The sequence below is a fragment of the Perissodus microlepis genome, chromosome 10 (assembly GCF_051167445.1).
Source record: "Perissodus microlepis isolate ML-2025 ecotype Zambia chromosome 10, ASM5116744v1, whole genome shotgun sequence".
Taxonomy (NCBI): Eukaryota; Metazoa; Chordata; class Actinopteri; order Cichliformes; family Cichlidae; genus Perissodus; species Perissodus microlepis.
Window position 1 is genome coordinate 14,680,817 of NC_140470.1, and position 27,423 is coordinate 14,708,239.

At 40.8% G+C, this 27,423-nt stretch overlaps 1 protein-coding gene across 4 annotated transcripts in view; it reads left to right on the forward strand.

The window, feature by feature from the left end:
- Positions 1 to 27,423, forward strand: part of LOC146379054 (neurexin-2-like) — a 126,519-nt gene that overhangs the window by 32,408 nt on the left and 66,688 nt on the right. For 2 of the 4 annotated variants that reach the window (XM_084942324.1, XM_084942327.1), the window contains exons 4-11: positions 137 to 166; positions 406 to 417; positions 4,843 to 5,144; positions 12,028 to 12,189; positions 17,643 to 18,072; positions 18,757 to 19,140; positions 20,030 to 20,233; positions 23,732 to 23,758. In XM_084942324.1, the coding sequence (XP_084798450.1) occupies positions 137 to 166; positions 406 to 417; positions 4,843 to 5,144; positions 12,028 to 12,189; positions 17,643 to 18,072; positions 18,757 to 19,140; positions 20,030 to 20,233; positions 23,732 to 23,758 (1,551 nt within the window). The remainder of the gene's footprint in view (positions 1 to 136; positions 167 to 405; positions 418 to 4,842; positions 5,145 to 12,027; positions 12,190 to 17,642; positions 18,073 to 18,756; positions 19,141 to 20,029; positions 20,234 to 23,731; positions 23,759 to 27,423) is intronic. The other 2 variants (XM_084942325.1, XM_084942326.1) reach the window with 2 other exon arrangements.

Here is a 27,423-nt window from a genome sequence, read left to right on the forward strand (position 1 = left end):
TGAACTTTGACATCCGTACCTTCCCCAGGATGTCTGTCACAAACTGCAGTCCAACATTGTGACAATGCTTTTGTTCTCCCGAACCTCTTTATGAACTTCCTGTTTTCGTATCCTTTTTTCTGTTCTTTCCCTCAAGGTCTGGCGCACCTGATGTTAAACCGCCAAGGTATGGGGTCTATTGGTTTGCTTTTCCTTCCCAACCACCTGATCACATTTCCCTTCCCCTGAAATCATTTTAGTTAACTGTGCTGCACTAATATTTCCTCTCCTCTTTTGTCATATACTTGCCTATTCGTTTTTTGCTTCCTCTCATGTTATGCTCACTATTCATAACAATTTTTGTCCGTCAAACCCTTGTCCTGACCACTGACTGAGCTACTGGAACATCACCTTTGACCTCTGCAGTTATTCGCCAAGGTAATGCATTTATGCTCATTTGGTTTCATGGTGTTTTCAAAGGAAACAGGTGTCAGTAATAACAAAAAAAATACATTTATATATATAAAGGTATCTCATCTTACAAATGTAAAGGTCTGCAGAGAAGGGAGTTTATTTATGTAGGTGTTTAGACAGCCATATTATGTGAGGACTTAGTTTGCCTTTATTTTCATTCTTAAGGTTGTTGTGTGCATAATTGAATTTTCTTTCTGTTGCACTGATGTCTCAGACGTGTTATCACTGGGTTGTAGATCAGTGGGAGATTTTAAAACAAAACAAAACATTGTTGGAAGGTTGTGGGATTTTTTTTCCTAATGGAGGATATTTTTTCAGGGAGAGGTACCACTGTGGTCCTCTGGTTGGAAAATAAAAAAAGCAGTAACATTGTGTCATGCCTATGTGAACAAATAACAATTATACCAGCTTATTTACAGGTGATGAAAATACTGAATATAATTGTATGATTTTAAAACTGAATTAAAATAAAGCGTAAAACATTTTCTGCAAGGGATACTTGGAATATAGGCACTTTTAAAAAGGGTGGATGTACTCTGCTGTGGTGAGGCTTTTGCATTTCCTCCACACGCTGTGAGATTTAGATAAACTTCATCATCCTGTCTCCATGGAGATCAGTGTTGTCTATAACGTACTTGGCTTTTCTGACCCCCTCATGTTGACCACACAGTATTTTCCACTGTTCCAGTTCCTCGGGAAAAATTGCTCATCTGACCAGAAAGAACAGTGGTGTCGGGTTATCATCGCAGCTTCTGTACTAATGATTTTTTATTTTCAACCCAATTATCCCTGATTATGAATAATGTGCTGCCGTGAACTGAAATAGCTGCGTATGTCATCTTTCACTCTCCCGCTCGGTGAAGATGGAATAAAAGAGGGTGTGGCAGCATCCGCATTTTGTCACGCATATGTGAACAAATAACAATTATACCAAGATCATTTACAGGAGATGAGAATGCTTCACAGAATGAGGTTTTTCACCATATATAAATGATGCAGATTGAAGCCGAACATGACTGTGACATTACAGATTAGGGTCTAAATCCTTTCGGTAGCCACTAGTAGCAATTAGTCTTTATAAGACCAAAAACATAATGTTCAATTTAAGCTTGTGCTGTAATCAATGGATATTCTGACAGAACAGTGTGGGTGAATATACTGTACGCCACTACGTCCTCAATCGTACAAAGATTAATCATCTCTGCTGTATTAGAAAAATGCTGTTATACAAAGCATATAGTACATCATACAGTAAATGTGTCCTGAAGCCAACCACAGTGCGATTTGTCATGAAATGAAGCCTAAACGTAATTGTTCAATTTCACGCATTTAAATGAAGAAGAAGTTGGTAATTGATTGTGGAATCAAGATTTGCAGAAATAACCCTCAATGCTCAGGCAAAGCACAGTTACAGCTGGCAACACAGAGCGCTGCACGTCTGACCTCATGGGATATACATGAGACATCAGCGCTTTATTCAACCATCTCATGTTATAACAAACATTTGTTATTAACTGTGTTCCACCTTCAGCCCCGGGGCGCATACTTGAGCGAGCGCTCTCAGACTTAGTCTCTATTTGTTTTGCCACAAATATGCAGACTTCTGGAAATTGAGAAGCGGCAGCTTGTGAATATTTCACTCCCACACTCCTTCGCCAGCGTGTGCACCCAGATGAGATTATTCAGGCACAGGTGTAGCTTGATGACCACCTACAGAGCTACACACCAGTGGTCAGCTGCTGCCCCACAGCCTGCTCGCACTCTGCCTGATAACCCAGTCCCCGCCTCTGAGCCACAGACAAACGTTACCAGCTGCATCTGTGCCCCCGGCTTTGCATCATTTTGAAATTACTCTGCTGTAAACCTTAATATTAATGAACAGCGTGAGTGGTGGAATTTGTCTAATAGTAACAGTCTTCTCACCTGGTGGCTGAACCCTTTTTCTCACCTCATGGTATGACCATCAGGAGCTTACGTATAGCTCCCAGCAGCAGAATTATAGATAAATCTTACACTGACTGTCTTAGAGTTATCCGGTGTTATAGTAACATCCAGGATGCTTTCGCTCTCCATATTTTGTAGCTGCACGCTTCATTGGATTGGCCATGAGCAGTGTCCTTCTAGAAGGACTCGCTTGTATTTGTATCCTGAATTTAGAGGGAATTTATTTCAAAACCTTGGGCTGCAAGTAGATTGAATGGTGTATAGTAAGACGAGAGTGGGGGCAAGGTGGCGCATGCCACAATGAGATGAGAAGCAGGAGAGGCATGTAGAGATTGTCGGTGCTGCTGTTATTTTCTGCTGAGCCTCCTTTTTTCATTGATGTGTTTCCATTTACATCGAGACGTGGTTCAGCACAATGGTCTTATAGCTGAATCCAAGAGGGTGGACGGCCCATCCACCCCCTCACTCTCCGACACCCCACCCTCGTATAGCTATAACATGCATAAAGTGCTAAACTGCTCCAGCAGCATCTTTTAGCTGGCGTACTGACTGCAGCTAGGGTCTTTGAAGATATTTCTTCAGAGTTAGTGCCAAAGTCTGTCTGGTGTCAGACAAAACAAAGCTACTATTTCCTTTTTTCTTGTTCCTTTTTTCTTTTCTTTTTTTACAGAGTGGTAAACATTATTGCTGCAGACAGTAGGACACCTTCTAGGAGAGCTGAAAAGCAGAGCTATAGGCCGTCTACCCCTCCCATTTGAAGAAAGACCTTCAAGACAGATTCAGGGTCATGCTGGGGACATCTTCATCACAGAATGACAGGAAGCCTATTAGGCAGATTGCGTTCTGTAGAATGTGCACAGCTTAGATGCAAATCTTCTTGTCATTAAGGTTTATCTCTTATGATAAATCCTTCTGTATTTAGAATGAAAAATGACACAAAGGCACTTTTAGTTCAAGTGCTATAATTTCCCTGTAGTTGTAACTGTCACTATTGGCTCCACTTGGTTCTACTTTACACCTTAAACCTCAGCCAAATGAGGAAGTTTGCATTCATGCTCTGCGCCAGTAGCTCAACGAGTAGCTGTGTGCTCAAGAGTTGAGCGACTACACTGCACAAACAATACAGACTAACAGGACTGCTCATCCTGCAGCCTTAAATTGGCCCCTGAGTACCAAAGCTGACATTTGCTGTGCAAACAAACAAGCATCAACTAAAGGGTCAGCTTATCCTTCTAGCTTGAAACAGCTTGCTTAGTAGCTCATAAAGAGCAAAGGACAGCAGCAGTACTATGTGTTGTAAAGTTGTTAGTGTTACTCCCTGTGTCGAAGCAAAACTTTGGTTCAATATCAGAAAAACTAAACTTAGAATTTGATGGTGAAAGGTTGTGCGTGCACGGAAGGCCTTCGTGAATTCTGAAGCGAAACAAAATTCAGTGTTTCTTTCTAATTTCGTGTGCAGTAGGGCTGCCTGTGAGGTCGTGAATTGAGAAAAAAAATAAAAAATAAAAAAACAAACTCAAAACTGTCACCTTGTGGAAGGTGTATTAGCAGCATAACTGTTGAATGAGCTGTAAGCTGTCAAGAATGATTTATTATTTACGTGCCGTGTGATGTTTGCCATCAAGGATACATTGATGGGGTTGCTTGAGAAAAATTGCTAACATGTGGAATTCTAAGAAACATTGACAAATACAAAAACAACATCTTTAATCAAGCTCTATCTGCTTCCCTCTGAACAGTTGGTGAAGTTCCCTTCTGTATATTTCACTGTGTGCATTACCTAGTGGACATTCCCTGGAATGTGAGTGTGAATTAAATGTTTAGCCAAGCCTTACACGTTGATATTGGCATTTTAAAAAAAACCCTGCTGAATAAAGGATAAAGCGGCTGTCGTTGTATAATTATTTTTTTTAGCAAATTCTTCTCAAATGAGAGTAAAAAGTGCACACGTCTTGATCAGGACCTTTCTCAGCTGAGGATGTGGTGTAATGCTGTAGCTCTAGTGTGTTTTTATGTCGGTCTTATGAAAGATGAATACACTTCATTAGGCTTTGACTACAATGAAAGTACTTGTCAGTAAGGATCACTTTATTGCTGCCTTTTTTTCCCTGCATATGTTAATAAAAAGAAAAAGACATAAAGACATATACTTTACTATGGAAACAGCACGCTGAAAATGTACACTTGTTCATCTGACTGTACAGTGACTTTGTAACGTTTTAATAGCTTTACAAAATACACACATGGTCTGTTCAAGTGGGTCTTAGTGAAATGTTTCCGAAGCAATACGACACAATGCATTTTCCGCTCATTTTAGCCTCTAATATCACCCACCAAGCCTGCTCTATTTTAGCAAAATAAAGTAGTGAATGCACCCAGTAGATAAGTAAAGGTTAAGCTGGATGAAAGGAACAATTATCTAAGCTGTTTCTCTTTGACTCTCAGGGCAGGAGGAGTCAGTGGCCACCTTTAAAGGCAATGAGTTCTTCAGCTACAACCTATCCCAGACTCCCATTCAGAGTAACCTGGACGAGATCACGCTGTCCTTCCGGACGCTGCAGAGGAACGCCTTGCTGCTTCACACGGGGATGTCAGCTGACTATGTCAACCTGTCTCTGAGAAATGGCGCTCTGTGGCTGGTCATCAACCTGGGCTCTGGTGCTTTTGAAGCCCTGGTGGAACCAACCAGTGGGAGGTTTAATGACAATATCTGGCATGATGTTCGTGTGACGCGCAACCTCCGTCAGGTGTGTATACATCCATTACTTATGATTTTGTATTCTGCTTAAGAAAGTTGCAGTTTTTTGTAAAATGTGTAGATTGTATTTACGCAGAAGTCAATATAATTGCAGTCTGCAAGCGATCTGTATGAGATGATGAGAAATCAGTCACTGTACACAGTATTGTAACAGTATTTAAAGTGTATCTTTCAGCTTATTAATATAAAAAAGATTTGGATCTGATTCTTATGAGCTGCAGGAAATGGCAGTCCTTTGCAAATAGAGTTTAGATAGGCTGCTATTAACCTCCGGCAGTGTGAACTGCCAGTAAACAAATACTGTGTTGGATTCTGTTGAATGCTTCTGCTGCCACATTCCCTATCCTGATATTGCAAGCGTCTATTAGGTCATTGCCCCTAGATTGAATTTCTAGAAATCACTCTTTTTCTTAATTCAGAGAATTGATTCCTTCTTGCACCCACAAGATTGTCATATATTCTTTTAATACATTTTTTGTAATAAAAACTTAACTCATTATTCATCCTATTCATTCGTCCCACAGTAGTGATGATATCAGGAGCCTGTTCATTACCAACTCTTGAACGGAGAGTGCAAAAATATATTTTTTGCAGCTTTAGCCACTGATGTAGCATTGCAGCAGTATATGGGGACTTGCGAGAGAAAGCAGAGCTTAAATAATGAATACAGCCAGTGCACGTGTCCAACCATGTACTGCTGTACCTATTGTACTCCAGCCAAGTACAACTCGGCCTTAAGGTTTCATATCATTAGCAGTCAGGACAAGGGACTGAATTCCCAGTCTAATTTACTGCAAGGATGTGTCCGTTACATTAAATGTTACCCCACTGGCATTCTTCTTTGACTGCATCATCCTGCTATTCTGTTAGTCTCCTCATATAATACCTTACAGCTGCACTTTTTTGTATGGACACTGAATAAGTGGGAGTGAGTGTAATGTAAAGTGGTTGCTTGCAGGAACAAGCCCACACATAATTACTCATTTCTTTAGGTCTCACAAATTTACCTTTTTTTTTTGCATTGTCACCACTGCAACCTTGTTGCTCATAACTGCAGCAACAAACTGCAGAGAGACAAACTAGTGAAGAAGAAAAAAGATTCATAAGATGAGTATAATTAGGTGTTTACAACTGTCAGGAGTCCTAATGACGAATGGAAATGCCCTTGAAGTGCTGGCAGAAAATAAAGCAAGATTTGATTTTGGTCTGATTACCTTTTGATTGACAAGTAGCGGCCTTACAGGGTTTCACAGTCAGAGCCACTCCTCGCTCGTCAATTCCTGTAAAAAAAAAGAAGAAGAAAGAAACAGTATAATGACTACAAAAGTGCTCATTTGGTGGATGGGGTATTGATACTGATGTTGTAAACTTGTCAGCTGGAGACATTCCTCAGAGATTTTGTTCCATATTGACATGATAACAAGCTCATTTTGTCAGCTGCACATCCATGAGGCGAATCTCGCGTGCCAGCACGTCCCAAAGGTGCTCCGTTGGATTGAGATCTGCCGCCGTCGAGGCCATTTGAGTACAGTGAACTCATTGACGTGTTTAAAAAACAGTTTGAGATGATTTGAGCTTTGTGACATGGTGCATTTTCCTGCTGGGCATCCCATCAGAAGATGGGTACATTGTGGTCAAAAAGGGGTAGGCATGGTCAGCAACAATGCTCTGGTAGGCTGTGGTGTTTAAATGATGCTTAATTAGTACTAAAGGGGTAACAATGTGCCAAGAAAACATTCCTCATCAGGGCTCGCAAAATTTCAAAATCCCTGGTAGCCCTTCGGGCAGGGACTCTTCAGTTTTTGGTAGCCCAAAATAAATTTAAGTAGCCCGAATAAAAAAGAGAGCAATTTTTTGATTGATGTTTTGTTTCCGTTACAATATTATACTTTAATGTATAATATTGTAACGGAAACAAAACATTAATCAAAAAATTGTTTAAACACAAATTACAACATTGTATAAAAATTACAATCATCAACTCAAATACTTGGTTCTAATTGAACAGAAATTTCTATGAACTTGTAAGAACTGTGTAGAACATGAGTCTGTCTGTGTCAGATCCTGAATTTGAAATTTCCACTGAAGTCACAGGAAAGAGGCAAGTGGAACCAAGATCGAGGCCATTTGCTTTTTGAAGTTTGCAAAGACTGCTAAATTGTGCCAGTGGTAGTTCACTCTTTGCAACATAGTACGCTGTTTTAAACTGATTTTCAGGTTTATTTTTAGTATGTTATTTGCAATTGGTGTTTGTTCTGGGAAAGATATTGCAGACTGAGCAATAATGCATTTCTTGCATTTCTCATGGGTTCTAATGGGGGCCTTTCTTAAAATGACTGGTCCCAGTAACAAAGGCGCTTGTCGACTCAGAAATCGAGGGAAAAGCAACAACACACCCGGCAGAACATTATGTTATTTACACGGGTGCACATAAGTGGTCCGCATGTGCGCATTCGCTGTCAAAATAAAAGACGCGCACCAGATAAGAAGTTGCAACGCGCGTTTGCGTCCATATAAAATGCACTGTTTTTGTCCGCTAGAGTGGGATTTTCACGGCACATTCTGCACCACACCTCTGTGCGTTCATCATTTGTTTGAAGCCAGCTCACCTCCTGCAAACACTTTCCCGAGAATACGTGCTTCTTTTGTGGTTTGGACTCCTTCTGACATTTCTTTGGATGTGGAGGAAAACCAAAGTAATTGCTTAAAGGAGCTTGCTTCTTCGACATCTTTAAGAGTTCTAAACAAATGTCTGTCCTCCTCCAGAAAATCTTATGTACGCAAACACGCGCTGCAACTTCTTATCTTGTGCGCGTTTTTTTATTTTGACAGCGAATGCGCACCTGCGGACCACTTATGTGCAGCCCTGGTTATATAGCTCATCATATCGCAGCCACAGAAATTCTTTTGTCCATGAAACCATAAAGCTGCACTTTCTTTTTGCCTTATAGTCTGATTTGTCATAACTTTTCCGTTTTGTGGTAAGCTTTTCTTTGGCTGTCACTTCTTCACCCTGACCTGTCTTATTTGGCTCAGCAGAACTAAAATATATATCCTGCTGCTTTTACACACGGACTCACATAAGCTCAGCGATTCTCTGCGCGATCAACCTCTCACATGTTTAAGCTTGCTGCGGGAGATTTCACTTGTCATGTTTGCATAGTAAGCTAACGATTGATAAGACGATGTCAGAGGAATTGGTGCGCAAATTATCATCACTCACCAATCAGTGCTGTCGCTCTCTATACACAGTTCCCGTGATTGCAAAGTGAAAGCAAAAAACAAGCGCAAATTCAAACACGATTTCAATATGTCACATATTGACAGTGGCTCACCGATGCCAATGACATAATTACCCAGCTACATTTCCGAAAGAATGCAAAAGCATTGAAATATATTTTCCTATGATAGCCCGACGGGCAGGGCAGAGACAGATTTTGGTAGCCCGACTGGAAAAATCGCTAGCCCCGGGATGTCGGGCTAGCGATTTTGCGAGCCCTGCTCATATCATTATACCAATAGCAGCCTGAACTATTGATACATGGCAGGATGGATCTATGTTTTCATGTTGTTTGTCTGATCCTACCATCTAAATGTTGCAGTAGACAGCAGACTCATCAGACTGGGCAAGATTTTTCCAATCTTCTATTGTCCACTTTTGTTGAGCTTCGTTTTCCTGTTCTTAGCTGAAAGCTAAGGCACAGGTGTGGTTGTCTTCTGCTGCTGTAGCCCTCTGCGTCAAGCTTTGGCATGCACTCAGTTTTTTTTTCTTTTTCTAATCCTTCTTGGTAAACCCGAGACACAAAAGTAGGTCCATTTTCTGACCAGCCCATCTGGCACCAACAGACATGCTACATTCGGTCACTTAAATCACCTTTACTTCCCCATTCTGGTGCTCAGTTTGAACTTTAGCAGGTCATCTTGACCATGTCTACATTCCTGAATGCACTGAGTAGCTGCCATATGATTGGCTGATTAGATATTTGCATTGACGAGCAGATGAATGGCTGCGCCTAATGAAGTAGCAGTTCAGTGTATTTACACACAGAGCAGTAACAGATAATATAATGATCATTCACTCTCTTCTAGCTGTGTTTATGTTTATTTAGCTGTCAGTTATGTTTCTCCAGCTAATCTGTTATGTCTTCACTTTAAGCTAAGCGTAAGCTAAGAGTCCATCCACCCTAAATTGTGCTCTCACTGCGTATCTGACCAATATGCTCCAGTATGCTCTGTATTAGTCAGATACATTGGACAATGGCATTAATGTCGCTGTTACCATTATCTTAGCTAACTGAGTTCAGTACAATACTTAAACCCTAAGAAAGCTGAGCTTCTAAAGGGAAAGGCGGCGCTAGCATTTCTGTTCCCCACAAAGCAATCGCTCTGTAAATTTACTTGAACTATAACCAGACTAAATATATTCCCTAAGATGAGTGGGACTCATGCAGTGCATATAAATGTTAGATTTCTTTTCTAAAGAAGAACTCATTTTGTATCTAACCATCTCATCATCGCCAATATATTCTAAACCTGTCACGTTAACCTGCATATAAACGTGCATCCTCCTCCACTTCTATTTCCTTAGCCTGGCTTCCAGAAGAGCGGCAATCCGATGCTTACAACGTCACTTATGCTTTCAGGCATGCATTTGATCCCTGTGTAAATTGCTTTCCCCTCAGATAAGTTAGCTCACTGACATGTAGATAGGAGGAACTGTAACTCCCACGAGAGTGCTGGTGGAAACATTTTATTAGATCCGGTGGTGCTTTTCACTCTAGAATTCCTCCTATTACTATCTCTCTCTCTCCATCTGCCTTTTGTGTCGTCTGTTTTGGGCAAACTCGTTGGTGCTCATTTTCTCTGCCTTTCAACCCTTGTTATCGATGCATCCACCTATTTAGTGGCATGCTCAGAACACAGAACTCACTAACATGCTTGCTGATTATCTGTTGTTGTACCTCATGAATACTCTTTTGAAAACCTCCTGAGCTACACTGACAGTCATAAATATATATTACCATTTAATAAGCACTACATAACACCGGCGATGTCGAAATGCTGGCAAAATTAATGATAAAAGGTCAGCTTCAAAGTGTGCCATCCAGGTCTGGAGCCTGTATATTCTCCCAGTGTGTTCTTCTAATTAATAATGACCTAAATCAGTAATTACCTTTGAACGCACCGATCCCTCACCTCAGATATTCAAATGCCAGTAAAGTAGGTGGGTGTCACCACCATCTTAGACATCGGCCATGCTTCTGTAGACATTTTGGAGTGAACAAGAAAGCAAGATCAATCACTTCCCAGACATGAAACACATTTTTCTGAAATTTCTTCATGTGCAGTTTCATCAACCCTCAGTCAAGCCTTCTCATTGTCCAAGGTCCGAGGCAAAGATACTCAAGGCTTCAGTACCAGATAGATAGAAATCAATACCTGCCAGTAGCAGCAAATGGAAAGGCAGGACCTCGTTTTATTGACCTGAAGCCTAAACATACCATGCTGTCTCTCATCCTCTTATGATATTCATAAAAATAGACACGGTTCTTTTTACATAGTTAACTCATTCTCGAGATGCAAGGGTCACAAGTCCCACATTTTAAATGATTTTTTAAGCGAAGCTAGAAATGATTCCACATTTTATAATGCTTATTTTCCCCTGCGGGTGTTTACTTGAGAATTTGGGAAATAGTTCCCTCTCTCTCATCTCTCTCATTTCCTGTTTTTTTTCCTTTTAGCTTTTTGTAATCCTTGGTTCTTAGTTTTCCTTCCACACTTTGTTTCCTTCCCACCAGTTTTCTGCACCACCTGTTCCCAGTTAGCTAATTACACCCTCTAGTAGTACATTACAGATCATCATTGAACTTATTTGTAGCAATGCATTATCGCCATTTATTCATGTTGTGAATCCTTTGCCTTACTCTACTCTTGTTGATCCTTAATTTTTTATTCTGTTTTCCTAGGTTGTTTGGGTATTGTTTTTTGATTTTGCCCTGCTGACTGATCGCCTACAAGTATAACCTGGAGCTAGTGGATAGAGATTTGTACTGGCGTTTGCTCTTTGCATCCTCTCCCTATGTGAAAACATTGCATGATCTGTGGTATTTTCCAAGCTAATGATCTGACTGAAGGATTTTATGCACAGTGTCCTTCCACTCAGGATTATTGTGTGTAGCATGAGACATCGGAACAATTAACTGAATCTGTGACCATGCATGCTCAACACTTTATTTTGTTTGTTTATGCATTTTGTGATATTTATTATATGCAGTGCAATATACAAATAAATTGCATTCTACTGTAGAATTTCCTGAAATGAAATGGAATAATGCTCCCAACAAAAGAAATGGTAATTGTTTTCACTTATTACCCCTAAGTGGGAGCTGTTACATTTGTGCAGAAATACTTGTTACTGTAGGCTTATTGTCATGGCAACAAGCATATCATTTTTACTTCTATATCCCTGTTCAGTCATTCGTTTTCTTCCCTGTTTACTGATGACATTGATAGAAGAAATCTCTTGCTTTGATGGTGCCAATATTCAAGTAAATGTAGCTTGCCATCCTGTTACCTTTAATCTTAAATTAACTGTAGCATCCCAAATTGCTTTGGAGCCAAAATATCAGCAGAGCCCACATTTATCATACGTTGACTTCGCTACGATCATGCTGGTTTATCAGAAATGGGGATCAGTTGAGATTAGTGAACCTTTCAAAGCTGTTCTTGTAATTGCCTTCAAGAGCCAACATTACGACATGCTTATTTCAAATCAAGAAATGAAGCATGAAATAATTAGGCCGCTTCTTTCCACTTGGTTTAAAAATCTTGGATTTTATTTTCCTAACGTGCCGGGATTTTTATCCCTGTAGGTGACGATTTTGGTGGACGGGATTCTCACCACCACTGGCTACACCCAGGAGGACAACACCATGCTGGGCTCTGATGATCTCTTCTACATAGGGGGCAGCCTAAACACAGCTGACCTGCCAGGCTCCCCGGTCAGCAACAACTTCATGGGCTGTCTGAAAGATGTGAGTACAGCTTGACCTCAGCTTCGGCAGCAAACTGGAAATACTATCCGACCCTCCTTAGGTAGCGCAACCCTTTAAGCAGAGCATGTTCTGCGTACAGAAAATTACCCCTCGCACTGATATTGATTCTCCTGTTGTAGGGTGTTTGAAGGAGAAACTTTCAGCTGGTAGGTTGTGCTGTGCAGAGCATATGCATTTATAGATTCCTGTGGGAACCCCTTTGAGAATGTAGCACTGATATGCATAAGAAACAGATGCATCTCATGTTCATTCCTGAAACACAGTTTGGAGCTGATTTTCATCCCCTCTTCTGCATTTTTTAAGTGCTTTAAGTCTGACCTGCACCTGTCACATTGATTATCTTCAGCAAGCGAGTAAAGATCATGTACTTGGTACTAGATGTTTAGGTAAAGCAGCAAATTATGGGTTAATGCCCAATTTCAGCCAGGTCTCACAAATTTTTAATGAACTGAGCCGTCTCATAAAAAAAGCAACTGATGTGCTGTGAGCCTTAAAATAAGAGAAATGCTTTCCCCTTACCCAAAGAGAGTTAGGAGGAGACGTGATTAAACAGGCAGCAGTCTGATATTTAAAAGTCACACAGACATCAGGGAGGCCGATTTTCTTCAGGGTTAATACCCCAGCTCATACAGCTGAGTTTACTTCTGTCAGAGACACTGACGTCACACAATATAAGACCATTTATTCCGTAATTGCTTATAAACTCTTACTAGCCGCCTGTCCTGATCCCCATTAAATCGAGCTCCTCTGGATTCAGCAGGGAGAACAATGCACCAAGGACAGAGCAGACACATCACTTAGATATAGGTTACACATAATGCACAAGGCAAATAGAGTGGAAATAACGTGACTAAGCTAATAACAGCAGTGCCAGGTCGGAGCATAACGAGCAGCGGCTTCATTAAGTGTGAGTGCTTGGCAGTCAGAAGGACTGTCTTACTGTCTTGGTACAAGTAGATTAAGGACTGATTATTGTCGGGTATGCTCTTGTTCATCAGTGCTGGCCTGCTTAAACTAACATGAAGATTTCTTCGTACTTCGGTTTCACATTTTCTTTTTGGGATCCGGTTGAAAAAACTGCTTAAATTGCCAACTGCTAATGACAAAGCAGCCAGCTGGTGTAGTGGAGGAATGAAATCTTCAGATAATATTTTGATTAATTGGATTTTGTGAGGCAAAATATGGGAGTTCAAGTTTTAAAGTTCAATCAGATGTTGCATACAGAAAGAAGTTAGAGATATCTGTGATTTTTACAGTTGTAATATGCTGTGATTACTGTGCACTGGTCTAGTTTAAATGTCACAACAGGAACTGGACAGTGATCTGTGGTTCCCCCCAAAAAGGATTATGCTTATCTTGATGTTGCCGTTATGAGGTTTGTGGTTTTTAAGCGAGTAGTATCGACTGCCTAGCTGGATTGTTGTGAATTTAGCTACAGTTAATCGAGCCCACCCACTCACAAGATAAATTTAGATGACTTTAGTAATCTGTGGACTTTTCGTTGCCGGTCAGAATTTAAATTGTCCACTTCTTTGTCTGTTTTTACCAAATACCTGCAAAATAATTCCTGTATGCTTTGGGTTTGTGTATGAAGTACTAATTTATTAAGGTATTTATGTATGAATGAGTGTTTTGATCAAGGCAACCCTGTGCTAAACCTTGCATTTACATGTTCCCTGGATTAGTCCTATTTCCTGAGTCAGAGTTTGTTCTTCTGACCTCAGTGCGTTCAAGTCTTGTGGAAACAACATGGATGTTACAAGACAATGTGTGTTACTGCCTGTTGAAACAACATGTAACAATACATTTTAAGTAATTTAGGTAATTCTATGTAATACCATGGTCAAAAAACCCCAAACATTTTATATCAAAATGAATATACAGTGTATAAATGGGCAAGTTTGTTAGCCCAGATATTTTGCTTTCACCAGGTTTTTGTGTATGATATCAGTAACTTGGTCATAAATATTCCTTAATGTTCAAAGTCTCCCTTTAAGGGTCGCTACTGCGGATCATCTGCCTCCATCTCACCTTATCCCTAACATCCTCCTCTGTCACAACAACCTCCTTCACTACATCCAGGAATATTCCCTGAGTCTTCCTCTTTCCCTCCTGCTTGGCAGCTCCATATTCCACATCCTTTGTATTCCACATCCAGTATATCCACCATCCCTCCTCTGCATATGTCCAAACCTGAGCTCAGTCTAAGCCATATTATACCAATGGAATATTAGAGACTTTAAGAAAAAAACACACTAGAAGGCTCCATTTTGATTTAATTATTCTTAATTTTGAGATTAAAGTCAAAATAGTACTTCAGGTTTTTCCAAAAATTTGGACTTTATTCCCAGAATTATTCATTTTACTATAATGACCTTGTAGCATGTATGCATTCCATGTCTGTACCTTGTCTCTATCTCCTCCTTGACAGGTGGCCTGATCTGCACGTGCATCGCCGCACATACAGAGATTATTAACATCTAATGTTTTTTGAACAAAATGTATTTTAAATCACAATTCATTTGATTTTCCTGTTATTACGTTCATTTAGTAATCCTCCTGCGAATGCGATGTTAGTGCTCTATTTGTGTTAAATGCGTCACGTTTCTCATATACACAGACGGCACCCTAGATTCAAATTAGAATAGTATGTGAGTTATATTTATTATTGTTTATTTTGTCTTCTCACAATGAACAATAATAAGAAACAACAGATCCCACTAAAATTTCCTTAATGCGTTCCTAATGCTCTTAATAATAGCAATAAATGTCCATCCCAGTCACTTGAAATGGAAATCTGAGCATCTTCCACTCTCCTGTCTTGGCCCCCACCCGACTCCCTCACCTCCACCCCACCAGCGCTGGGTTTAATTTTCCGAGGGGCATTCATACAAATTTTTCTGAATATTCTAGCTCGACATTTAAGCACAATTACTGCCTAAGTACAGTCTCAGAGAGCTGCCAGCAGTTTTTATTTTTAAATATGTTCAAGGCTGTTATTCATTTTTAGTCATAACGTCAACACAGTTTGCATATATATATACATTTTCCTATAAATTCAACACTAAAACAGACAGATTTATTAATAAAGCCATTTGTAAACAAACAATAACAAACATATAATCATTTTTTAATAAACCTCATAACATAAATATTTAAACCCACTAAAAGTATTTCCACTGACTGATTTTAAGTGCACCATCTACATCATTACTATGCAGTTTGCATCTACTAAAACGAAAAGGAGATGTTATTTATGGACAGGTTATTGTCCCAGCACCGCTGCCAATGCTGCAACCTCCGCTCTGTGGGCGGTGTGACTGGTGATGGTGTTTAGACCTACTACTTCTGTGTGTAGTCACACAGTCACACTGTAGGCATGCGGGAAGAGTGTGACGCGATAAAGAGTCATGAAGAAGGGTTGACAAACCCTGATAATGAGTGTGAGCGGTGACACAGGCAGAGCTGGTCATAACTGGATCGGCCTGCCAAGAAATCTGAGATGTGTCAGTCCATAAGCGAGCGCTTGAGTTTGGTGATGAAGTAAAAAAATCAAAGCTCTGTGGTGAGTAGAAGGTATTCACAAATACATGCGGCACATATTGTATTCCTCTTGGTCCGCGTGGGGGGAAAAAGTGAACAGTGAGGAAAATACTCATTTTTTTCTGTCTTATTTTACTGAATGTAGACAGCGTAGGCAATGACTAATCCCCCTACATGTTTCAGGATAGTAGATATGAGAGCTGCCGAGGAGAGGCCATCAGGTTCATCAGTGCAGGAGAAACATTCAGATGAATGTCACAACCAGCAGGCAGAGATGAATTTGTTTTTCAAAGTTGCCGCTATGTCGTTTTATTATGCTGCCGTGCATGTACCTTCCAGATATCGCATGCCTAACCATTAGCTACGTGTACTTTAATGCTTCACAGATTGCACCCAATTTGGTTATGGAGAACGTCTTCACACAGCTGTTGGGAGAAGAGAAGGTCCTCATTCTCACAGTTTGTTATGCTGTACTTTTTGAACATAAATGACACAGGGACTTTGCCGGTTGGCACTAAAGGGCTTTATTTCTTGTGTTTTGGGATACTCTGTAATCCATGTCACAAACAACAAGCATCTGAATTGGTGAAATAGGATTCCGCTTCTTGCTTTGTCCTTTGGCTTATATAATAGCCCTGCAGAGGTCACAGTGTCTTTTTGTAGCCATCTGTGCGTTTTCGCTGGTGATGTTGGTTGTTTACTGAAAACACGCTGTTCCCTCTTTGTGTAAGTGACTGCCTTGATTGACTGTCTTCCCATTTTAAAATTGCTTGTTACACTCATTTCTCGATGGTCAGTTTCGCCATCTGATTTCACTGCTTAATTAGTCACACTGAGGCAGTGTGAAGTGTGATATTGGCTCAAATTGCCTCTCAGCTCTGCTGTTAGTCCTCTGTGCTGTGTGGTGTGTCACCTCAGGCAGTGACTGGTTGCAGAGTGATGTGGCAGATAACAGTGGGCTCGGGGTGACTTACAACTGATACAAAATGAGACAAGGACCACGGTTTCCTACTGTGCATATTGATGAAGCCAGAATGAAAGCAGAAAATACAACAACAAGACAAAGAAGCCTGCGCAGGCATTCTCTCCCAGTATGCTTTATGTTGAAAACAGGGGCATTGTCTATCTGGAGTCTTGTATATGCAAGTAAATATATGTACAAAAGGTTGTTTTTGAATTTCACTAAAATATTAAATCACCAGCAAAATATTCCTCAAAGGCAAATGAGTTTCTCATGTTTATTTATTTTTTTAACGACTGTTCTGCAGATCACGAGTGCATGTTTACTAAATTTACCCATTTTAAATAATAAATTTCGCACTGAGCTTGTAAAGGGTCAAGGCCGCCTCTCTCCCACTCACCATCTCTGCCTTGACTTGATCTCTTTCAGTTTACCTCGGTATAAATACACCAAATTGTTTGCCATCGTGTGGGTGCAGTGTTCCTCCTCCTGTTCCTCCGCTCTGAATTTAAGATGATTATGTCAGACACATTGTGCATTCCTAAATGAGCCAGTTAAATGTCTAAAATATTTGCATTTGCATCTAAATCTAAATGCATTTTCTTTTTTTTTCTTTTTTTTTTGCAATTTCACAAGCGGTTTAACACCTGCTGCCTTCTTGTTGTCTCGTGATAATCTCCTCATAATTTGTTGGTAATTAAAATATTTTTATGATCTACCTGAAATCCTGCAGAATAAATGCACTCAAATGTAAAATCACTAAAGTGCTTTCTGTCTCAGCTCCGGGTTCAGGAATGATTCGCCGTGTTGTCGGCTGCTGTGTCCTATTGATTGTCGTGTTTATTGATGACTAATATTCAACCTTTGTACTAAATTCATTCCGCTTTTCCAGCTGTCATCTCACCACGACATCTCTCTCATTTATTAGGTGGTCTACAAGAATAATGAGTTTAGACTCGAGCTGTCACGGCTGGCTGAACAGCGAGACCCCAAGATCAGTATCCATGGTGACCTGATATTCAGCTGCGAGGATGTGGAAGCCCTAGAGCCGGTCACCTTCGACACGCCGTCTGCCTACTTGACATTGCCCAGGTGGAACACAAAGAAAACGGGGTCCATATCTTTCGACTTCCGCACCACAGAGCCCAGCGGCCTTATGCTGTTCAGCCATGGCAGCCTGCAGGGCACGCAGCCTGATAGGAAGCCCCGGGCCGACTTCTTTGCCATCGAGCTGCTCGACGGATTTCTCTTCCTCGTCATGGATATGGGCTCTGGCAGCATCAAGATGAAAGCCAGTAGCAAGAGGCTCAATGATGGCGAGTGGTGCCATGTGGACTTCCAGAGAAAAGGGCGCAATGGTAAGTCAGTGTTGTGCTTTTGTGAAAGCGGGGTACGCCTTCTGTCTGCTTCTGTTGCCGTGTTTCTCTAGTTTTAGCTGTGGAGCAGACTATAAAGGGTTCCAAGCTGTGAAATCGCCATATGTCAGCGTGGATACAGTCACTCTGGCACGCTCCTGTTTTTTATTCACTGCGGTGAAACATGCATGCATATTAGCTTTTAATTACAATTATATTTTTAGTCGCTATAATCTACATGTGACATTTTTAAATTTGTGTTAACCTATTTAGCAAGTGGCCAATTACACAGTCGCCCAACTCAAATTAGGAATTGCCTGACTTATTAGTGCGGTACGTATGTGGAAGACGAGATTGCACTTCTTCTATTTTGGCCTCACGTTTCTATAAATAAAATCCATTTCTTCTCAAGGGTCCCAAATTCACAGGTCGTCACTTTTACAGATCAAGTTTTAGTTTTTGCTTTTGCCCAAAAGCAAAATAATCTCCCAAGGACACATAGTGCATTTTTATTATATTCACTTTTTTTTTTTAAGACAAGCAGCCTGGTGCCCACTTCCTCAATCTCGCAGTTTGTGCTTGCCTTTCATTCAGCACAACCCACGCACACACCTGTCTTCCTTTTCTGCAACAAAAAAAAAAACTGTGTAAGTGCAAGTTGACTCACACTTAATGCCTGGCCCACAGGTTTTATTTCAGTGAACAGCCAGAGCATCCCCTTTTCTGCTAATGAAGGCAGTGAGATCCTTGATCTGGATGGGGACATGTATCTTGGAGGTTTGCCAGAGGATCGTCAAAACCTCATGCTGCCCCCTGAGGTATGGACGGCGTCCCTCGGCCTCGGCTACGTGGGCTGTGTGAGGGACCTGTTCATTGATGGACAGAGCCGTAACCTCCGGAGGCTGGCAGAAATTCAAAGCGCCACAGGTGTCAGCAGCTTCTGCACCAGGGAGACTCACGTCAGGTGTACCAGAGACACGTGTGCCAATGGTGGACACTGCAGAGAGGGCTGGAATCGCCATATTTGTGACTGCAACAGTACTGGGTACCTAGGCCCCAGCTGCGAGAAGGGTAAGAGTATCTAAGAAGGATGGCAGTAGATGGGGAAGATAAATGTGTGTTTTTTTTTTCTTTTTAAAGGTGCTGCAAAGCTTTTAGCACACTTGGCTAGTATTTTATTTATTAAGTTAGGTGTGTAGTGGCTTAAAAGTCTCTGTAAATATAGAAACAATGTAGCTATAGACAAATTTCATTATCGAAAGGACTTAGTGCTCAGGCTTCCTAAACAATAAGAATTTCATTTGCAGTTGCATTATGATCATACTGCCTAATGCCATCGCTATTCAAATGAGAGGCATGCTCTCAATCCAGAATAACTCTCCAAATATACAAACCAACCTGGTGACAGTGACAGTATCATGGAAAATGATGCTGTTTTTAATGTGAGCCATTCAACAGCAAATTGCGGTATTTACCTACAGTACAGCGATTCATTAGTGGATTGTCAGTATCACGAGGTTACCAGTGCTATGAGTATCAGAAATGCAGTGGTTCTTCAGCAGAGTGATTCGGCCTGAATCACTCTGCATTCACCATGCAGATAACTTCCTCACAGAGAGGCCAAATTACGCAGCTCCATTGGCAGCTAATAGTATGAGGAATGAAAATCCCCCTTCTATTGCGCTGTGTTGGGAATAAATCCTTCAGAAATTTGATTGCGCCTGCAATCTCGCCACTCTCTCTGTTTGCTCCAGGCTTTTTCTGCCATCTGGTGCGGCAGATGAAAACTGCAATCTAAAAGGATATCATGTCGCACCCAAAATAATCTCAGACCAAATTTAGGTTTCGTTCCATAAATGCCTCTTCGTGTTTTTAATTTCACGCTGTGATTCCCTCTGGATGTCTGCTAACACTTTTTTTCCCTCCCGTTTTTGGTCAAATCCAATTCCTAAATCTGCAGAGGCCACCATGGTGAGCTATGACGGCAGCATGTATCTAAAAGTGGTACTGCCGAGGACGCTGCACACAGAGGCCGAGGACGTGTCTCTGCGCTTTATGTCCCAGAGGGCCTATGGACTGCTGATGGCCACCACCTCCCAGCAGTCTGCAGACACCTTGCGCTTGGAGCTGGATGGAGGCAGAGTGAAACTCACTGTGAACCTGGGTAATGCTGCTGCGGCAAATATGAGCACATACTGTAATCCCTCTTGAACTTTTAGGCCGCGTTACTTAGACAGATACCTCTGTGTATTTGTTTTGTCTGAGGCTCTCTCATCCCCATCTGCATACACAGTATATACAGTGGCCTAAAAAAAAAGAAGAGTAAAGCACACACCCCTGGTTGTTTTGCATGCTCCTATAATTTATTTCAGAGGCCTGCAGTGGTTCTGTCAATTTTAGAAAGAGCAGCTGGGTCTAAGTGAAAATGAATTAATTAAATAACGAATTATCAGTTTAAATTAAAAAGTAGCATAATGTGATGTCATTAGGGGATATCCTTGTCAGCGTTCTTTTTTGCCAGCTCTGCTTTGATTTCCTTAAACCAGGAAATTTTAAAGAAACATTCCAAATAACGTCAAACGTCATATTATAACCTGCTGAATATTTGTTTGTCTTCAGATACAGACAAGACTATATAGAGAGAAAAATGGTATGATATGCAAGTGCCATTGTGTTTACACACAATACGAGCTAAAGCGTCAATATAACGAGACGTCACAGTTATGTCTAAACTTTGCTTTGAAGTAGACGTTAAAATATGTTTCAAGGTTATGTCTTTATTGAATACCTTATACTGCAGAGGCAGAAAGGAAAGAAAGGGAGAAAATGTATATTTTTGTGCTCTAAAGACAATGCACATAAAATGCAGAACAAAATACAAAAAGCTGTGGAAAAACAAGGGATTAGTGACTTTTTAGGCTACTGTATATGTGTATGTATATTCTGCCTTATCTTTCTCTCTCTCTCTTTCTCTGCCTCTCTCTCTCTCTTTCACTCTCTCACTCTTTCAGTTCATCCCTTGGTCAGGTCCCACCTGACCGTCTCGGCTCTTTCAGCCCTTCAATGGCTTGTCTGCAGTTCAAGGAGAAGGCAGTCAGAGACCTGATCCGTCATTACGCTGAAATATTACCGCTTAAACTGCTCACATTGTAGATGTGTCCATTGTAGTTCCTTCCCCTCACATTTACTGGCCTTTCCAGTTTAGAGCCGCTTCACTGAACAGAGAGTACCAGCGATGGCCGTACAGACACACGCACTCACGCGCACGCACACATACAGACACACATCCGCAGCAGAAAGTCACTCTGGTCTCTGGCTGTCTGTATCCACTGCTCTGTGTTGGTTGACAGCCTGAGAGCACTCTGCAGCCACATAACTTACACCGACATATTGAACCACAGTTGGTTAAATTGGTTTCATTATTCAGAACATGCAAATGATGTGTGGGTGAGCCCATTTTGAGGCCAAAAATGTGAACATTTCAGCTGAATTGAGAAGATAGTCACTGTTGTAGATATGAGAAAATGTTGGCAAAGCATTACATTTGTGCTGTTGTCACTTTTTTCACGGTGTAACTATCATTGAGGCTGCAGGTTGTGCAAATCGCCACTTTTCCTCTGTGTGTAACTCGGAAAATATATTACCGTCAGGCCTGCAGGACAAACAGCAATTTGAGCTGAAGATGGATCGAGAGTTGGGCTTTTTCAGTAGAGGTGCATTAGCCTACCAGATTTAATAAACGACAATAATTTGTGCATAAAAAAACACAGTCATGAAGAATATACTTATAATGTATTACATCTACGGACTACTAGTTGATTAACCTCTCATATATTAGATTGCACAGGCTCTTCTTCTTTAAGCTGCTCCCTTTAGGGGTCCCCACTGCCTCCGTCTCACCCCATCCTCTGTCACACAACCTTTGTTGTCTTCCTCTTTTTCCTCCCTCCTGCCAGCTCCATATTTAACAACCTTTGTCCAATCCACTGTCCCTCCTCTGCACATGTCCAAACCATCTCAACCTAGCCTCTCTAACTTTTGCCTCTCGACTTGAACTGTCTCCCTCATATACTCATTTCTAATACTGTCCATCCTGGTCACTCCCGATGAAAATAGCATCTTCAGCTCAGCCACCTCCAGCTCGACCTCCTGTCTTTTATTGTCAGTGCCACGGTCTCTAAACCACACACCATAGCAGGTCTCACTATCGTCTTGCAAACCTTCCCTTTCACTCATGCTGCTATATTCTGTCACAAATCACGCCTGATACTGGTCTCCATCCACTCTCTTTTCTTGACCTCCCTTGTTTAGTGTTTCTATGAATAGTTGGCCTCAGACATTAAAACTCATACACCTTGATATCTTTACTCCTTGCTTCTTCACTATTACCCCCTCTCTCACTCACTCACATTTATTCGTTCTTCGTTTATTCTATTCTACTGACTTTCATTACTCTTCTCTCCAGAACATACCTCCACCTCCCCAGGCTCTCTTCCACCTGCACCCTACTCTCACTACAGATCACAGTGTTATCTGTGAACATCGAAGTCTACGGAGACACCTCTCTGACCTCTTCTGTCAAGCTGTCCATTACCATTACAATCAACAAGGGCCTCAGAGGTGATCCCTGATATAATCCTACCCCCACCTTAAAAACCCATCTGTCACATCAGTTGCACACCTCACCACTGTCCTCATACATGTCCTGCACCACCCTCTGATATTTCTCTGCCGCTCCTGTTTTTCCCATGCAGTACCACACCTCCACTCTTGGCACCCTAACATATACTTTCTACCGTATCATATCATATGCTAGATCCTGAAAGATGCAGTGCAATTCCTTCTGACCTTCTCTATGCTTCTTCATCAACACTCTCAAAGCAAAGATCGCCTCTGAAGTACTCTTTCTTGGCATGAAGCTTGATCATGACTTCTCCTCTTAACCTAGCTTCAACAACTATTTCCTGATCATATATCTCAATGGTATACAGGTTACTTGTCGCTGACTGCAAATTCAGCCTCAGTGACGTCTGTGACTGTTTATTGTTCATTAGCCACCTGTTCTCTGCAGTAAAGTCACTGTGTCTATTCTCAGAGAAATTTTACAAGGTTTTCATGTTTCTCATGTTAAAATCAGCATAATTATCTCCTCGTGAGACACTCAAATCTAATACGAGTTTCATTTTCCAATTTTGTTATCTGACAATTTTCCTCACAGCAGTGTGAGTTTGCCGAATTACCCCAAAGCAGATGTAGGTGGAGCGATCAGTCGTGTTATCTGAAACAGATAAATCCTGCCGATTCTAAACGTAAGCAGTCGTAGCAGAGCCGGTATGGATGCTAAAAATAACTTCACTGCACCTCTACTTTTATTGTCCATAAAACTGACATTGATCCCAACTTTGACCGGGTGTCTTGTATTTCCAGCAGTGCCAGACACATGCTGGGAATTTTTTTTTTCCTTTCACTCACCGTTCCTTTTTTCTTCCTCAGAGAGGAAGGTGGCGGTTTAGACTCTTCAGGCTGTCCCCGGATGGTGGGCTCTGAAAAGCACTGAATTGTCTGCAGAATGTACCTTGAAGGATGTGAAATGATCTCCTCTTGTGCTGTTCTCTCTTTTTTTTTTCTTTTAATCTCACCATCTCACTCTCTCTCTCACCAGATTGTATCAGGATAGGCTGTAATCTCAGTAAGTGTCTCCTATGATTATGATTTTATTTACTGTACCATGATTTAGGAACATGCTCTGTGCCTCTGCTCCCACATGAAAGAGAATATAATTCATTTATTCTGCCACACAATTGTCTTTGTTTACTGTTGCTGTTATCTTCCTCACAAGCATCAGTATAAAGATAAGAACATGAGTGAGACTTCACTGTGGCACGCAGCTGTACAGTTGAATATAATTGGGATCCTGTTGTGATGAAATCTACCAATTCAAATTAGACACATTTTCAGTGTAATGATGCTGTAATCATATGTAGCTATTTTTGACATACAATAGTCTGCTGTTGGGCTGCCAATGAGCCTGCCATTCATCTGCCTCTGACTAATTTGCTCACATAGCTGATAATTGGGTGCAGTTAAAATATAACCCGTAATTGTCTTTAGTGGGAAAATCAGTGTCTCAATTTCACTTTAGGGAAAAAAAACAACTGCTTTATTAGGAGTAATCAGACTGCAGTGACAGAGCTGAGATAAACTTAAAGGTTAGAATGAAATCAGATCAATAGCAGAGCTTAAGAAAAACAATGACTTATTTTGGCTAAAATGTGTAAAAAATAGATACAGATTGGTGCAGACAATTCGCAGCTCTGGACACCTTTTTATTAGAGTAACTGTCACGAAACATGTTCCATGTTTAAATATCTTTTCAATACTGCATCTCCTTTTACTCTGATTACCAATCCCTCATTAACAGATTAACAGATTGCTTTTTCATCAATAAACGTTTTGATTGCACATCGTTGACTATTTGCCATAAAGTACAGGACAATAAATGAAATAAATGTTGAAAATGAACTGAAAACATAAGCTAAAAAAATGGCAATAAAGATGAGAATCTATCCAAAAAGAAGAAAAAAAAACTTTTCCATGAAGCTACAGGGTCTTTTAATAATTCAGCTGACCCAAAGGAAAATGAATACTGGAAGTAAGATTTTCCCCTGGATTAACGGAATAGATTTGCTGGCTTTTCTCTGCTCTTGTGAAGTGGAGTGGGAGTTCAGGTCGCACCGCAGTGATGCTGGAATTTATGATGCAGATTGTTGCTCTCGCCCGATAGACAGGCAATTTAAGTAGTGGGTTCAGACTACAGCGGTGTGAGAAACAGATAAACGCTATTGCCGGTGGAGAGGTGAGCGGCTCTCTGATTTAGATCATCGTATACAGAGGAGGCTTATGAATGCTTATAAAAGTTATCACTATAATTGAGTGCGGACTGAAAGCTTGTTCCCACCCCTCATGTATGAATAATTCTTTGATACTTCAGAATAAAAACCTCTCGGTGTTCGTGTTAGAAAACGATTCGCAGAAAAGCTGCCCTATTGCCAATTATTATGCATTTAAAATCACGAGAGGTAGATACTCTGATAAAGACAACTCTTTGTGTAATCTCAAATATATTTGACAGTGAATCCCGGGTAAGTAAAGAATCGATAACCCGCAGTCAGTTAAGTGCAGGTTTTAATACAGTTGTACACAGATTTACTGCACATGTATGAAATTATTGAACTGCTCGTTATATTGAATCAATTATATTGTTTTTCTCTGTGCGAGGTGAGTAAAATGTGTGCATTTATGTGTGTTTGTGTGTGTGTTTTTATGTGTGTGGATGGTTGAATGGAAACTAGGTGCCTGTGTGCTATCTCAGTGACTCACCTGCATAAAAGCGGTTTATATCCACTTTAAATGATTTGTTGCACTCAGTGGAAAATATACAGATGAAACCTTATGCAAAGAAAGCTTAGCAGAGAAAAATGCATTGAGCATTGCCTGCCTATCTATTATCTTCATCAGAGATCTGCCCTGGAAATTCTCCTTCTCTACCAGCAGATGGCATTATAACATTGTGCATTGTCCACTTTATTTGTGTCTTCTGTATTCATTAAACTGCTTGTATCCTGCATCAGTTGCCTCTAAAATAGCTTAACTGGGCACGTGTGGCAATGAATGGCTTCCTAATGGTTATTCAATATTACAAGATGTACACAGAGTTTTAAACTGCAGAACTACCTGCTTAAATTATTAAGACACTAATCACCAAAAACAGCGCTACCGTACAGTTTGGGTTATGTACTTTTTTAAATACATTTGTTTTCCCCGCTTTGATGGATTACCTTCTAACTTGACTGCAGGCAAATTATTTCTCAGGCAAATCGGAATTGCCTGAGAAATCGGAATTTCTCAGGCAAGGTGTCTTTCAAATGTAGCTTACTTCCAAAGGAATCTGGGAGGAAAGCCCATCTGCAACAGCTGCTTGGAAACTGTCCACAACTGGATACACAGTGGGAGGGTAATCGCTGTAAGAACAAATGTTGCTGCGGTGTTCTTGATTAATTATATGGAGTCTGGGAAAGCGTGGTGCGCACACTTTTGAAATGAGGCATTTGTTTGACAAATTTGCTTTTTATTAAGACGCAAATCCTGCAGCCATAGTCTCAGCTCACTCATGAGTCTGACCTGTATAACTCCACCGAGCCTTTGAAGTTATTATTGAAAGCATCACTCAAATACAGCTGGGGATCAGAATGGACAATATGGACCTTTCTTTCAAGCTTTTGAAAGACAGACCGATTTCAAAGGGTTTACAATCAGATGTCTGTGGTGAATACACTTTTCTATTCCACCATTTTGATCCACTCTGCAGTGTTACAGATAACTCTTTCTATCATAAAATATACATTTAAATGCTGGTTCTTTATTTAAGAGTATTGAGAGACAGCATTCATTATTTATTGTTATATACATCACTCACCCTGCTGCAACTATTTAAACTATTCACTGCAGTGAACCGGTAAGCTTCTTTCTGACTCCACACCCATGGTTCATTCATTCATCGTTCATTTTTAAACTGTATCCATAATCAAGCTATATGAGCTAACATCCCACCTCACTGCTATAGCAACCACACTATTGGATTTCAATAAGGGGCCAGGACCACTGATGCCATTGCCCTTATTCTGTGGATGCTTTGTGTTTATAAAAAATGGGTTAAAAGTAGGATCATCTTAAAGTTGTTTCAGACAGTATGAACTAAGATGCTGTACCAACACCCAGTATGAGAAGAACCAGGGTTAATTTTGAACTGTGAGGTGTGCAAAACTACTTTACACTGAGTTGTAAATTAGCACAATAGGTCACTTTTAAAGCTGCATTCTTTAAAGTGGCCAGCAGGGGGGGACTCCTCCAGTTGCTTAAAAATAAGTTGGGAGAGGGACGGGGGGCGAGGCCTTTGCTCTCTGCCCTCTTTACATTTTTCAGAGGGCCTCGATTGTTAGCGTCAAGTCTTGAGATCTCGTGTTGAACATAATGCTCAGTTCAGTAAGCAGTCCTCCCCATTACAGTCATAAAAGATGACAGAGCAGGGTAAGCTCCAGGGCAGGCCTCCCTTTTTGATCGATAACTCGCTACAACATGGGCTTGCATGCTGTTATTTATTGTGTCACCCTCAGCTGATTAAAACCTCTGGAATAAAGTTGTATTGTATTGTATTGTAACTGGGTAGTTGTGTTGTCGAAATACATCCCAGCGCAAACAACAGACAAAGAGAAATTATTCCTGCTAGAAAAATAGTCATTACTGGTTGTACCTGTACTGTTTTACATGCTTAATGAATGTGTGCATAGCCCCTCT